Raw genomic sequence first — 13,697 nt, forward strand, 5'->3', positions numbered from 1 at the left:
AAACTCTCCTCTTTTCTATTTAGGAAAGCGTTCAAAGTAAATAAGCAAAAATCCTGACAATGGAAATACTTGCTCAGGATCACAAACTCTTCCCATCACTAGCGTATGGAAAAGAGATGCCCACGGGACAAACATAGGTTACCACTGATTTCTGTTTTGCCATGCCCAAACCTCCCTGGCTCAAAGCCAAAGCAATAATCAGAATCTGTGCAAGATCTTTCCCAAAAGCAAAGCTTGGCAGTCAAATTTTCAGGTTACCACTGATTTCTATTTTGCCATGCCCAAACCTTCCTGGCTCAAAGCCAAAACAATAATCAGTATCTGTGCAAGATCTTTCCCAAAAGCAAAGCTTGGCAGTCAATTTTTCTCTACTTTAATCTCTTTTGCTACACTTTAGCTCCTGGTGGTTTTTGTTCTGAAGGAGAAATGCTTGAGAGGGTTGACTGAATGAACTCTGAAATTCACACCCTGGCAAATTGGACTGATTTCCTAAATCCATAATTACAACATTCCTCAGAGATATGCATTCTTTCAGAGTGAACAAGGGAAGATTAGTTTCCTGTTTCTTCCCATTTACATGACTTCTCCGTCAAGAGGAACTTTTTTGTTTCTAAACAATCCTCTGTTTATGTGGTTCTCTTCTTGGCAGGAACTGGGGAACTAATCTTGCCTAAAAGTAGAATACAGCCAAACTATCAATTGCCAGCAGCCTGATTATCTGTGTGCAAGGCAGCTGATTTGCACAGGCTTTAGAAGCCAATATCTATCAGTGAGCACTCAGACAGGGACCGATCGATTACAGAGGGTTTAAATAATCTGGGATGATTATTGAATGGCTGGATTGTTTTACTGCTGGCTGGGTAAGAAGGGCAGAGAGGGTGTGTGTGTGTGTGAAGGCTGAAAACTTAGTGCCACTGGGCAAACAGAGCCCCCACACCTGCACAGCCCCAGCTCACAGCAGCTCCCGTGGGGTGAGGGCATTGCAGGGCTCCTGCCATGGAGCTGCAGGTAAGAACTGGCTCCCACCTGCAAACAGAGTACATGCAGAGCCCTTGTCTGCTTTGGTTGTTATCAGTGAATCCATCCTCTCCTTCTGTGCTACCCTGGGAAGCAGGCAAGCTCCATGTCTCATCTTCGCCCCTGCCTTTCTCTATTTGGCTGCACAGGCCAGTGTCAGGGCTCTTGACAGGGCTCCCTTGGTCCTGGAGCAAAAGGAACATGAGGATTTGCCTGTTTGAAGTGAGCCTGTCCTCATTTTTACTCTGTGGCTCTGTGGAATACAAACAGCAGCTGGGGTTGTTCAGCTGGGAGAAGAGGGGACTCTGGGGAGACCTTGTTGTGGCCTTTGGGTACCTGAAGGGAACTTATGGAAAAGACAGAGTGACTTTATACAGAGATAGTGAGAGGGTGAGGGGGAACAGTTTTAAACTGACAGAAGGAAGATTTTTATTAGATATTAGGGAGAAATTCTTCCCTGTGCTGCCCCTGGATCCCTGGAAGTGTCCAAGGCCTGGTTGGATGGGGCTTGGAGCACCCTGGGATAGTGGAAGGTGTCCCTGCCCATGGCAAGGAGGTTTGAACAAGATAATTTTTTAAGTCCCTTCCAACTCAAACCAGTCTGAGATTATGTGACTTTTACTCTGTATTTGCTGCAGTTTGCAGTATCCTGGACACCACTCCTGATGTTGATTTTAGGGACCTGGTATGTTCCACACATTCCTATAAGGTGTTACATGATCATCATTCCTGTACAGTTTCATACTCCTAGGATGCTTTTCCCACTTGGCAGAACTAAACCTCCCCCAGCACACCCCAGTGGAGCTGAACAGCTCACTGATGCTCTTAACTCCTTAATCTAACACTGACCTCTCAACCTACAGCCATAAGCCAATTAGCTCTTCTTTATACCATACCAAATCTCCTTCTGATGAAGCTGTGCTGGTGAGTGAATGCCTGCTAGTGACAGAAATGTAATTACAGTGCTTAGCAGCATGCTGGCCCTGGCTGGTGGCAGGGGGCTAAGGTCAGAATGTATCTCTAACACACCAAAACAATTTAAAGGAGATTTTTCCTCCCCAGTGTGTTCTCTCTAGTTTCCTCTCTTCACTCTCCAGTACTTAATTAGTTTGCACATTAAGGCTATTTGGCCATCAACTTTAAGACTGAAGTCCTGAGCTTTCCAAGGATCCCTTGCCAATCCCTTCCTGAAGCAGAATCAGACACTCAGCTCTGTCAATCCCCAGCTTGGCCCTGTAGATCCACACTTCAGTAAATGGGGGCTGATTTTCTAAAATTATTGAACAAACACATCTTACATCACTCCAGAGAAATTTTAGCTGACTTGTAGAATTATTTTGGACATTTTTGATAATTTGGTAGATTGGACAGCAAATTATGGCAGTTTGTCTTGGCTTCTTTGTACCTACTGTAGTATTACACCAGAATTCATCAGCATCTTTGTGCTTAACCATAATTTATTTATCTAGCAATGGCTGGATTTGTTATGAATAAAACTACTACAATTACAGTAGACCCACCAGCCCTCCACGTCTTACAGAGAATTAACACAGCCTAAGCCATGCAGGGAGTAGTTGGAAGTATTTACATTTAACTGTACACATCATCCTTTGACAGACCCTTCCTTAGCTGGGGAGGCACAGAACATGCTGCATGTTTGGCTTTTCCTGTGTGCTTGTCCCACAGCAGCTGGGGGTTTGTTCAATGCAAAGTTCCCATTTCTTTCAGCCCAGCAGGGCAAACCTCATTAGTACAGGTGCACTCTCCCAAGAGCAGAACACAGCTGCAGAACTGAATCACAGTCATGGAATCAGAATATCCTGAGCTGGAAGGGAACCACAAGGATCACTGGGTCAGTCCAGCTCCTGGAATTACAGGATGCTGTTCCTGAGATGGTCACAGACATGCCTGTTCTCTGCACCAGCCCCATCAGTCATCCTTTTGCTTTCCAGTAACTGGTGTTGTTTCAGCTTCCCATCAATATATGACCCCGTGACAAACTGACCTGAAAAACGTAAGGAGATCAATATTTTGCCTCCCACTTTTCCTCCTCTTACAAACTCCAGATTGTCCGTGGTTTAATATTCCCTTTAAGCCACGTTGTGGCTGTGTGCTCTCCCCAGAGACCTCCAACAAGAATAGTGAATCCAAAGAAAATGGCACAGGGAAAAAGCAGAATGAGTGTCAAAGCAGTCACCCCCACTGAGCTCCTGCCAGTCCCTGAACAGGGGACAAAATGCAGGGAGAGGAATAGAAGGAGAAATGGGAGCTACAAGTGGATACTGGGGGAAGAAAGGCTGCCAGTTCTGACCTGAAACAAAGCAATTCCCCCAGTCCTGACTTCCCAAGAGAGACAGCAGGTCTGAAACCTGTCACTACTCCAGGTGTAAACACCAGCTGTTCTGCAAAGGGGAAAAGGGAAAGAAAAATCAAACCTCTTTTCTGCATGGCAGCTGCTAGGGAGCTGCTTAAAGCTGTGGAAAGATAAATGCAATTCTTTTGCAGATGGTTGAACTGGCAGACTGCAGGTAAAACCAGACCAGGAGCAGCTCCTGCATATTCACACACACCCCCATACTGGGAGCTGCTGGGCTCCAGTGGCTCAGCACCTCAGCAAAAGCACCACGTGCAGCACCATGGGTGGGACCATGAACATTTATTTCAGCTGATGATTCCTCCCTGAGACTTCTAAGGCCAGAAGGAACAAAACAATCATCCACTGGTTTGATTTCCTGCTAAAGAAGTCCATAAGTACTAACAGGAGACACCACACTTTGGCTGATTAAACTCTTTTGGGTTTCCACCTTCCAGGAAAAGAGCCAGTCTGGGTTTGATGTTGGAGTGATGAAATCCATCCCATCCCTGAATAAACACTTCAACCAGAGAGAAAGAGGATTTTGCATGCAGCCTTATACTGAGAGGCATGTCACATATTAATCACCTCCAGAACATCGTTCCCATCCGCAGAGCACACACTGCTTCATTCCCTGTGGATATTCAGTTCCTCACACTGCAGAGATGTTGCTGTACTCAAACCAATTGAAAAGTTTCCCTCAGCTCAGGGGTTTCAGGGAAGAACAGTGGATGTAGGTATTTGCAAAGTGGTCTTTTTGACTCCTTGTCCTTATTGAAGACTCCCCAGAGCAGGAGTGCTGGCCAGGTGTTCTGGCCACAAAAAAAAACCTTTGAAAAAATTGATGGCATTCTACCCTTTAAAATACCTTTAAAAATCTCCTCATTGAGTGTAACAGCTTTTACATTTTATTCCAGAGGTAGCTATGTTTTAATTGAAGTCAAAATGGTTCTGTACAGAAAAAATCTTGGCATCAGCCACTGCCATTTAAAAATTAATTTGTCAAATAAATAAGATTACATCAACTTCTTGCTGCAGTGTAAGGTAATTTACACCTGTTAAGTACCAGGAATTGTCAATGTTTTTGCAATGTATTACACAAAAAGAAGGGCAGATTTCTGAGTATTTTCTGTAAACAGCATAATAACCCTTGAACTGTAGTGCAACTGGAGTTCTGCATTTCCTAGGAATTACCAGCATCTGACCCCTACTCACCCAGAAAAGGAGCTGGCACAGTGCTTGATTTTCATGGTCAGAAATTTTAAAATAAATAAGTTATCTCACTGTCCCAGCTGGAGGAGCACAGAAATCAGCTGCAGGCTCTCCCTGTGCAGAACACGGGAAACAGCTGCCCCCAGAGCCCATCTCTGCATCCTCACAGGACCACAAGAGACTGAGGAACTGCAGGACAGGGGCCTGAGGAAAATGAGGGCACTTTTCTGGGACGTGCATCCCTGCACCCTCCTCTCAAACCACACTGGAAGGTCAGAGTGGTCTCAGTCAGTGCAGAATCAGAGAATTGTGGAATGATTAAGGTAGAAAAAGCCCTCTAAGATCATCAAGTCCAACCATCAACCCAGTACCAGCCACATTCACCACCAAGCCACGTCCCCAAGTGCCACATTCATGTATTTTTTGAACAGTTCCAGGGATGGTGACCCCATCACTGCCCTGGGCAGCCCATTTCAGTGCTTTCTTACAGCCCTTTCCATGATTTTTTTTTTCCTAACATCTAATCTGGCCATTCTCTGGTGTGTTTTGAGGCTGTTTCCTCTCACCCTGAACAAGAGGCCCCTGCTCCCCAGGAGCACTCACAGAACAAGTGACATCTTTCCAAACAGCAGTGCTTTTCTGAGCACCAGATTTGGAAGAGTTTCAGATGTTTAATTTTGAGAAGTTAAGGGATAGTTTCCCTGTGCAAACACTAGCACAGAACAGTTTGGGATGTAACAGCAAAGAGCCCCTTGGCTTAAGGTCAATAAAAGTGAAAATCCCACTTCTACCCATTCCCTTTCCTGGACACCTCACAGTGGTTATAACACTGAGAGTCCCAAATAAACCAGTGGGTTTGAACCCTGCCCTGTGCTGCTTCCAGTCACTGTCCCCAGCAAGAGCTGCAGTGCTGGCAGTGTCACCCAGTTCTGCTCCACAGGAGAAGGAGTTTCATTGCAGGAAAGTCCAAACACACACACGGAGATTTCTTGGTATAACTTCTTGGTATGTTTGAGATAACATTTTAAACTGATCTAACTACAAGACCCCCAAAACACTGGTGAGAAAACAGCACTGAGAGCAGGGCAGCAGAACCATCCTACCCCCCAAGTTCTCTGTCAAACTGAGACATTTCAGATCACCAAAACACAGGCGTCTGGTGTTATTTGAGATGTCTTGGTGCTCCAGCTGCCCTCTGAGACAGAAATGTCTTGGGCAGGGCCCTTGTCATGCTGCCAACCTTCTGCAAGTGTCTCAGACACAGTCTGACACCTAAACCCTGCCGGAGGTGACACTTGCCACCAGAGTCACTCTCCTATCGTGCTTCTCATTGATATCACAGTTCCATGTGTGTTTACTTTTAGAAAGCATGGCATGGAAAAACTCCTTCCATGGAGAAACTCCTTCCATGTTTTTTAGTGATGTTTGTCCTACAGAATGTCCGGGGGAACACCTGCCCTCCACAAGCCCTCTTGCTGCTGGCCTGCAGTCTCTGGCAGGGCCTCCCTGAACACATCTGAGCAGAGCTACAGACCAGCTGTGCTGGGCTTGCTCTGCCCAGCTCGACCTTCTTTGTGCAGCTGCTGAGGCCAGGACAAACACAAAGCATGCCAAAACAGCACCACAAGGGCACACAGAAAGCAGACAGGAGCTTCATGCCCTGCCTCTTTTTCCTTGCCTGTCTCCCATCAGTATCCTCCCCACGTTCCCCTTCTTGTGAGGACAGACACTCCCTGTGCTCCAGCAGCCCAGGATCCCTTAGGAAGGGAATGAAGAGCAAGCAGCTGGCACTGGGCACTGAGAGTCTCTCCCCTCCCTCTGCCCTCCAGGCATCTCCTCTTGGAGAAGGTGCTGCAAGGGGCAGCTCTCCTGGCTGACCAGGCCTGCAGCAGCCAGTGGGGATGAGGGCAGCCTTCTTAGGCTATGAAGAGGTTTGGATCCTTCTCCTTCCTCTCCTGCATCCTCTGCCATCCCTGCCTGGACACTGGCTCAGCCACTGAGTGCTGGCAGGCAGAGGGGGCAAAACCAGTTTGCCACAGGGATGGAAACAGGTTTTATTCGCCCCACAATTAACTCCAGAGTTTCTGCTGTTTAAAGAAGCAGTCAGGATCACACCTGGGATTCATTCCACAGAGCAGGAACAGGAAAAATCTGTACTTGTACTGCCCAGGGTGAACGAAAGAAAATCCCAGTCCCAAAATGTCACTGGCCTGCAATGACAAGCTCCAAGCAAGGACATTTCCTGGTACCTCTATAAATCCTGATATCTTTACCTATATAATCACTAGAGCTAGTCATATCAATATAATTTATGTCTTTTTTTTATTGTTGCAGCAAAGAATTTGAAAAAAACCCTGAAATTGAAAAGAATTCCAAGAAGACTTCCAACCTCTTTGAACTTCAAATTGAAAAAAGCATCCAAAAATGATCCAATAATTCTGACTGAGAGTCTGTCATTGTGGAGTCTTTTGGGAGCTTTTTCTATTCCTCCAGGTGACCAGAGGTCACATTGTGTCTCATCCTCTGCCTCCAGTCCTTAATAGTGCCTGACCAGGCAAAGCTTGGGAGATCCAAACATTATGTGAGCCTCAGGTGAACACAGGGATGGGACACACAACACAAATGTGAGGGCTCCTCAGCTCCATAAGGAGCCTAAGGAATTTTTTTGGTAGAAGATGTCAAGTCACAGGTGAGGCTCTAACCTTTGGTGAAACTGTTGCCCAGAGCAGCTGTGGCTGCCCCTGGATCCCTGGAAGAGTCCAAGGCCAGGCTGGACAGGGCTTGGAGCAGCCTGGGACAGTGGGAGGTGTCCCTGCCATGGCAGGGGGGGGAACTGGATGGGCTTTTAGGTCCCTCCCAACCCAAACCAGTCTGGGATCCTGTGATTCTATGAAGCTCTGAGTGAACTTTGAGCCATTCCCTCCTGCAAAGCCCAACCTTTCAAAACAAATAAAGTCCTGGACAGTGTTAGTTTTTGCGCTGAAAACCAAAGCTTGCTCAAAGATCCTTCCTTTATTCCTTCCTTTTCCTGCCAGCAGCAGCCACCAGCCTGCACAGGTTGTTATTTCAGCTTCCTGCAGATGCACAGGTACAGATTCCCATCACTTTCAACTGATGCCAGAGACAGGGATCTCTGATAGCACCAAGTCAGGCTGATAACAGGCAAGTTTCAGCACCACTCGGCTGATAATTACACAGTTGTGAAAAATACACCAGTTGGCAACAAGCAAGAAATACAGAGTTTACAATCCTTTGGAGTGCAAGACAACCCTCTGCCCCAGAGCAGAATGCAGCTCTGTGCTCTCAGGGCTTACCAGGTACCACACATGCACTTCCCAGAGATATCCTGAGCCTCCTGTTTTGGGAGCTTCATCCCACTCTCCACCATCAACAGAGACCCCTTCCCCACACACACCAAAGCACATCCCCATGAGAGAATCATGGAATCTGCTGAGTGATCTCTGAGGAAGAGATCACAAGGATCCGAGTGTCCAGCCCCTGGAGCTGCATGGAAAAGCCCAACAGTTGTCTTGCTTTGCTGGTGTGTCCTGTGGTGTGTGCCTGAGCCCTCAGATCATCAGCCCGGCCTGTTACCCAGAGCCCACGCTGACCCTTCAGGGGATTTTCAGAAATCCCTAAAGGCTGCAGAATTCAGCCTGAGAGGAGTTACAGAACAGGAGCAAACACTCACCATGGGGCTGCAATTCCAATACTGGCTTATCACCATGGAATTTCATGTTGTTTCATTGTCACATTTGTATTTATTGTAGGATCAGGGCACTGAATTTTAAATTAATGTCTCACTCATATAGGTAGAAATACCAGCAACAAGAAATGATGGAAGTCTGATTTCACCAGGACTAGTGAGCTTTATACTTACTCTTAAAAACAAAACTAAGTCTATTATGGGATAACTATTTCATTAGATTGTTAATACTGAATATGCATGAGTGTGTGTGTGTGTACAAGTATTTATTTTCACCTAAGTATAAGCTCTTTCTTGCATTAAACAAGAATAGGTAGTATAGAAGGCGCAGCAAAAGCAACAATTTTAATACATATATAATAAATTTCTATTAAAAAAAAAGAAACAAAACAAGTCATACCATGATTGCCTGAACTCTCTTGTTTATACACCAAGAAAAACCCACCCAGCTCCCTTCTCCTTGTGCTGTTAAAATTACTTGTGTCCTGTAGCACAAGACAGAGAGGTCACAACATCGTCACCTGTTGAAAATGGTCAGAACATGGACAGGAAATCTAACATTTATCCCAGTTTCCTCACACACCTTGCTAGCTGCTGATTACAGCCTCCTTTCCCCCTTCCTTGTCGTTAATTAATGTAAATACTTGTAGTGTGCACTTACAAGTGAGTGCAGGAAAGTAAAATAATGTATTTGATAATCTTATCTAAGTCATAGAATCACAGAGCCATGGAATATCCTGAGCTGGAAGGGACCCACAAGGATCATCCAGTGCAGCTCCTGGCCCTGCACAGGCACCCCAACAATCCCACCCTGGGCATCCATGAGAGCTTTGTCCAAACGTTCTATTTGGCTCCAGCCAAAAGAAAACATTTTCAAAGATGTAAAATGAGTTAAAATACAATTGTTCTCCATTGGCCTTCCCTGCATTCACAATTTGCTTTCAAAGTGTTGAGAAAGTGCAGAACTGTGATAGCAGGACTACAACATCCAGAGCTGGCTATGCTAAAACATCTTCAAATAACCTCCAAGCAAACAACCTGTGAAATCCACACTCACCTGAATGTGGTCTGCCCAATTCTCCTCAGTCATGGTTTTCTGAAAAGACAAAATCACTGCTGAGCCATCTTAGGAAAGGGAGGATGTTCCACACAGCAAACTAGAAATGAACACCTCATTGTCCCCACTGGCATCACCTGTGACCAAGGAATGCAACCTGGACACACAGGACACCTCAGATCCTCAGTGCCTCCAGCTGGTGCATGGCAGAACACAGCTTGGATGAGGGAACTCTCACACCACAGCACATGAAGCATAAAAATTCCTGTGCAGGTTGTGCCCAAACTCATCTCTCCAGCCAGCCATGGGGAGCCATCCTGAGGGCTCCAGCCAAGGGAGGGATCTCAGGGGTCATCTGCAAGGCTGAGCCTTCAGAATATAAAAATACAATTTTCTCAACAGTCAAGTAATGAAAAATCCTCTGGAATCATGGGGTCTGGGAAAGGAAACTGATAAGTTAATATTCCCATTCTAATGCAGTTCAGAACCAAACTTGGGGAGAAACTCAGAAAGGGACCTGCTCTCCACTCTGCCAAGAACTGCATGAGACCCACCATGAGTCTCACCCCCGAGCTGGCAGAGGAAACAGGGAGTGTCAGTGTCACCTTTATGGAAAGATGCAAGAGCAAACAGCAAGCAAGAGCCTCAAAGAAAACAGCTTTGAGATATTCAAGTATATCATTTAAATATTAGTGAGATAAAGGAGACATTTAACCAGAGCTCAGACACAGCTGAGAATGGTAAACAAAGAGCACCAAAGAACTCTCAGAAGAAGGGACTGTGTCCAGAAACAGCTGCCAAATGTACCTTAATGGAAATAACTGGCCAGCTTGGATACTTTAAAGCAAGCAAATTCTCCAAAACAAAGGAAGTGGAAGGCCAGAGAGAGCAGAACACCAGATCACGAATCCATTCCCTCTGCTAAACAAATACACCTGGAGAAATGCTCTCTGCTCCCTCTGTGGATGACCAGGCTCCCTACACTGATGTCATCCAACATGAAAGCGCTGAGATGCAGGAGGCTGAAGTGCTCCATCCTCCCCAGCTCCTCTGGCAGTGGGCTTGGCTGGCAGCAAACACAATCAGAAGCTTCCCTGATGTACTGGGAGGGCTTGGGAGCAAAATTTGGGGGAAAAAAACCTTGATCATAAACTATTAATACACTTTGATTATCTCAATTAAGTTATTAAAAAATTAAATGTAACCAAATTCCCCACACACAACACAGCACGTACCTCAACAAATCTCTTGTAAAAGAGGTAATTCAGGGTTCTCAAATGCCGCTGATTTATGACATTAGGGCAGAGAGCTGAAAGAAGGAAAAAGACATTTAAGTACAGAGCATTTCCTGGAAATTTTACTGTCTAGACATTACACTTTTCCTTCCCCAGTGTCAGACTGGGTTTGTGGAAGGCAGGATGCCCTCACCCTTGGAACAATGAGGGACAGACTCACACACTGTCAGCTTATCTCAAGTATAAACTGTTATTTACACTTTCATCCGTGATTAGCAATGCTAATTCTTGGGTCTGATATCTCTGCTTCCACCACCCCTGAGCGATAAGATCCACTCTCTGGTTCAATATGCTCCACAGTCAATGACTTCACACCTTTAATTAGGCAGCATCCTCACATGGGCACCGCCTCAGTCTCTAGAGGCTGCATTCTTTCGGGTTTAATTGGACCTGTGTTGTCAATTCATTCAAGCAGTTGTGAACAGCTCACTCAGGATGTAAACGTGTGGCTGAAGTTTATCCGATAAAACGCAGATCCATGAAAGAGGCTCCACATCCACACAAAGAGGGTGGGGAATACTGCTTTGCTGAGCTAGCAAGCCACAGTTGTTGTTATGATTTTTATTGCTGTGACCTTCATTAGATATGGCTCATTCCAACTGCATAACTCAAGATCTTCACATAGCACCTTGTTTTGAAATCCAGAGCGAGGAGAGATAAAGGCTGGAGATTAAAGACAAAGTGGCATTAGCACAGGTATCTGTCAGTTCCTGCTGGATGCTGGGCTGCCTGTACAGGGAAAGGCTTCACCAAAGCCTTCCTTGGGCTTTCAGATGGGGCCAAAACCATCCCACTGGGAGCCAGAGAGAGCAGGGCCAGCAGTCACAAGCAGCCACAGAGAACAGGAACATCAGGAACATTAAATTCTCTGTAGCCTCCCTTGAATTAGCACCCACAGGGAGAAAGTGATTCCTAATCCCTTTGTGTGTCCCACACAGGGCATGCCCAAGGACTAAACCCCAGGAGAACAAAGAGTGATGTCTGGATACCAGAGCCTGGGATCAGAGGGGTGTGCATTGATGTGCCACTGGTTACAGCAGCTCCTCAGAGTGCCCTGAAACATCACCTCAGAATGTGAGCATTTCCATCTCAAACAGAAATGCTTAATGCTGTGATTTTTAAGTTAATCTTCCACAGTGTGGCAACAAATCCTTCCCCTCAAAGCATCTGAGGAAATCCCTGCAATTATCACGCAGGATATTGCACCAGTAAATATGGTGATCTTTCTGGATATTGTCCCAATATCTGGAGGAAAACTCATCAGCTCACAGAAAGGAACACTCTCTAAAGATATAAGATCAATGTAAAAATTAGTAACACCACCTCCTAACTTAAAGTTTTCAAAGTTCTTCAGAAAGAACCATGGCATGACCCCTCCAGGCCACCCAAAAGATCCACTGAACAGCTTTTTCTTTGAGCTTCTAAAGAAAACATCCAAAGCACAGGCTCTGACAGAACTGGGGGAGTTGAATGCTTGTGGAAAAGACAGAGGAACATGGATGGACTGGAAACATGTTTAAAGGCACTGGTGATATATTTTATTCTGATGGAGCAGAGGAACTGAGTTTGAATCTGGGTTTCTGTATTTTATTACAAAAAAACAGAGAAGGATGAATCAAAAACACACAGAGAGGTTGGACAGAGAACAGACTGAGAACAGGAGAAGGACCTGGGGGTGCTGTGGTTGAGAGCTGGACCTTCCCCAGCCCTGAACCTCCTGCCCTGGGCTGATCCCCAGCGTGGGCAGCAGGGCAGGGGGGATTCTGCTCAGGGGAGACCCCACCTGCAGAGCTGCCCCAGCCCTGGGCCCAGCTCCTGTTGGAACAAGTCCAGAGGAGGCCACAGAGCTGCTCCAGGGGCTGGAGCCCTCTGCTCTAGAGCCAGGCTGGCAGAGCTGGGGGTGCTCACCTGGAGAGGAGAAGGCTCCAGGGAGAGCTCAGAGCCCCTGCCAGGGCCTGAAGGGGCTCCAGGAGAGCTGGAGAGGGACTGGGGACAAGGCATGGAGGGACAGGACACAGGGAATGGCTCCCACTGCCAGAGGGCAGGGAGGATGGGATATTGGGAATTAGGAATTGTTCCCTGGCAGGGTGGGCAGGCCCTGGCACAGGGTGCCCAGAGCAGCTGTGGCTGCCCCTGGATCCCTGGCAGTGCCCAAGGCCAGGTTGGACGGGGCTTGGAGCAGCCTGGGACAGTGGGAGGTGTCCCTGCCATGGCAGGGGTGGAATGGGATAGGCTTTGAGGTTCCTTCCAACCAAACCAGTTGGGGATTCTATGAAAAACATGAGGACGAAGGGTAACTTGTTAAGAGAGACAGCAGAGTGGAAAGCTGTGGTGGTATTTAACACCTGAGTTAAAACACTCTGGAGGAAAATCACCATGGAAGTCAGGAGCAAAAAAAGGGAATAACCTCCTCCAAAGGCATTCATGCCAAGTTGTCCAAGTCATTCCCTTGTTTCTACCAGAGCATCTTCTGCCTGGTGAGGACTCCCAGGCCTCAGCTGGGGCTCTCACTGGTGACTGCCTGGACATGGGCTGGCAGCTCTTCAAGCCCTGAGGATGTGTGGCCAGCTGTGGCTCACCTGTGCAGATGTGGCCGTGCACAGCCAGCTGTGGCTCACCTGTGCAGATGTGGCCGTGCAGAGCCAGCTGTGGCTCACCGGCTCACCTGTGCAGATGTGTAGCCAGCTGTGGCTCACCTGTGCAGATGTGGCCGTGCACAGCCAGCTGTGGCTCACCTGTGCAGATGTGGCTGTACAGAACCAGCTGTGGCTCACCTGTGCAGATGTGGCCGTGCACAGCCCTCTCCTGCCCTCTGCTGCCCCGCAGCGCGGCGCTCCCGGCAGCGCGGGGCCGGCCGGGGGCGGTCACACGGACGGAAATCCCACGTTAAACCAAACGGACAAGTGGGTGCTCAAGCGAGGGAAACATTGCTCCTGGATCATGTTAAAAAACCTCTGGCAGCCCGCGGCAAACACTCGCTCACAGCGCTCAGAACCGGAGGTGCTGGTCTGTCACTGTCCCAGCACAGCCCCCCGGTACCGGGGCTCTCGGGTACCC

The 13,697-nt window shown here is 47.3% G+C and overlaps 1 protein-coding gene across 17 annotated transcripts in view; it reads right to left on the minus strand.

Annotated features, from left to right (window-relative positions):
* EXD3 (exonuclease 3'-5' domain containing 3) overlaps positions 1-13,697 on the minus strand; it is a 249,306-nt gene that overhangs the window by 141,473 nt on the left and 94,136 nt on the right. For all 17 annotated transcript variants that reach the window (XM_039719848.1, XM_039719844.1, XM_039719846.1 and 14 more), the window contains 2 exons: positions 10,581-10,654; positions 9,346-9,384 (listed from right to left, as the gene is read on the minus strand). In XM_039719848.1, coding sequence (XP_039575782.1) covers positions 9,346-9,384; positions 10,581-10,654 — 113 coding nt within the window. The remainder of the gene's footprint in view (positions 1-9,345; positions 9,385-10,580; positions 10,655-13,697) is intronic.

Source organism: Passer montanus, unplaced genomic scaffold, assembly GCF_014805655.1.
Source record: "Passer montanus isolate IOZ18808 unplaced genomic scaffold, ASM1480565v1 scaffold43, whole genome shotgun sequence".
NCBI classification, from domain to species: Eukaryota; Metazoa; Chordata; class Aves; order Passeriformes; family Passeridae; genus Passer; species Passer montanus.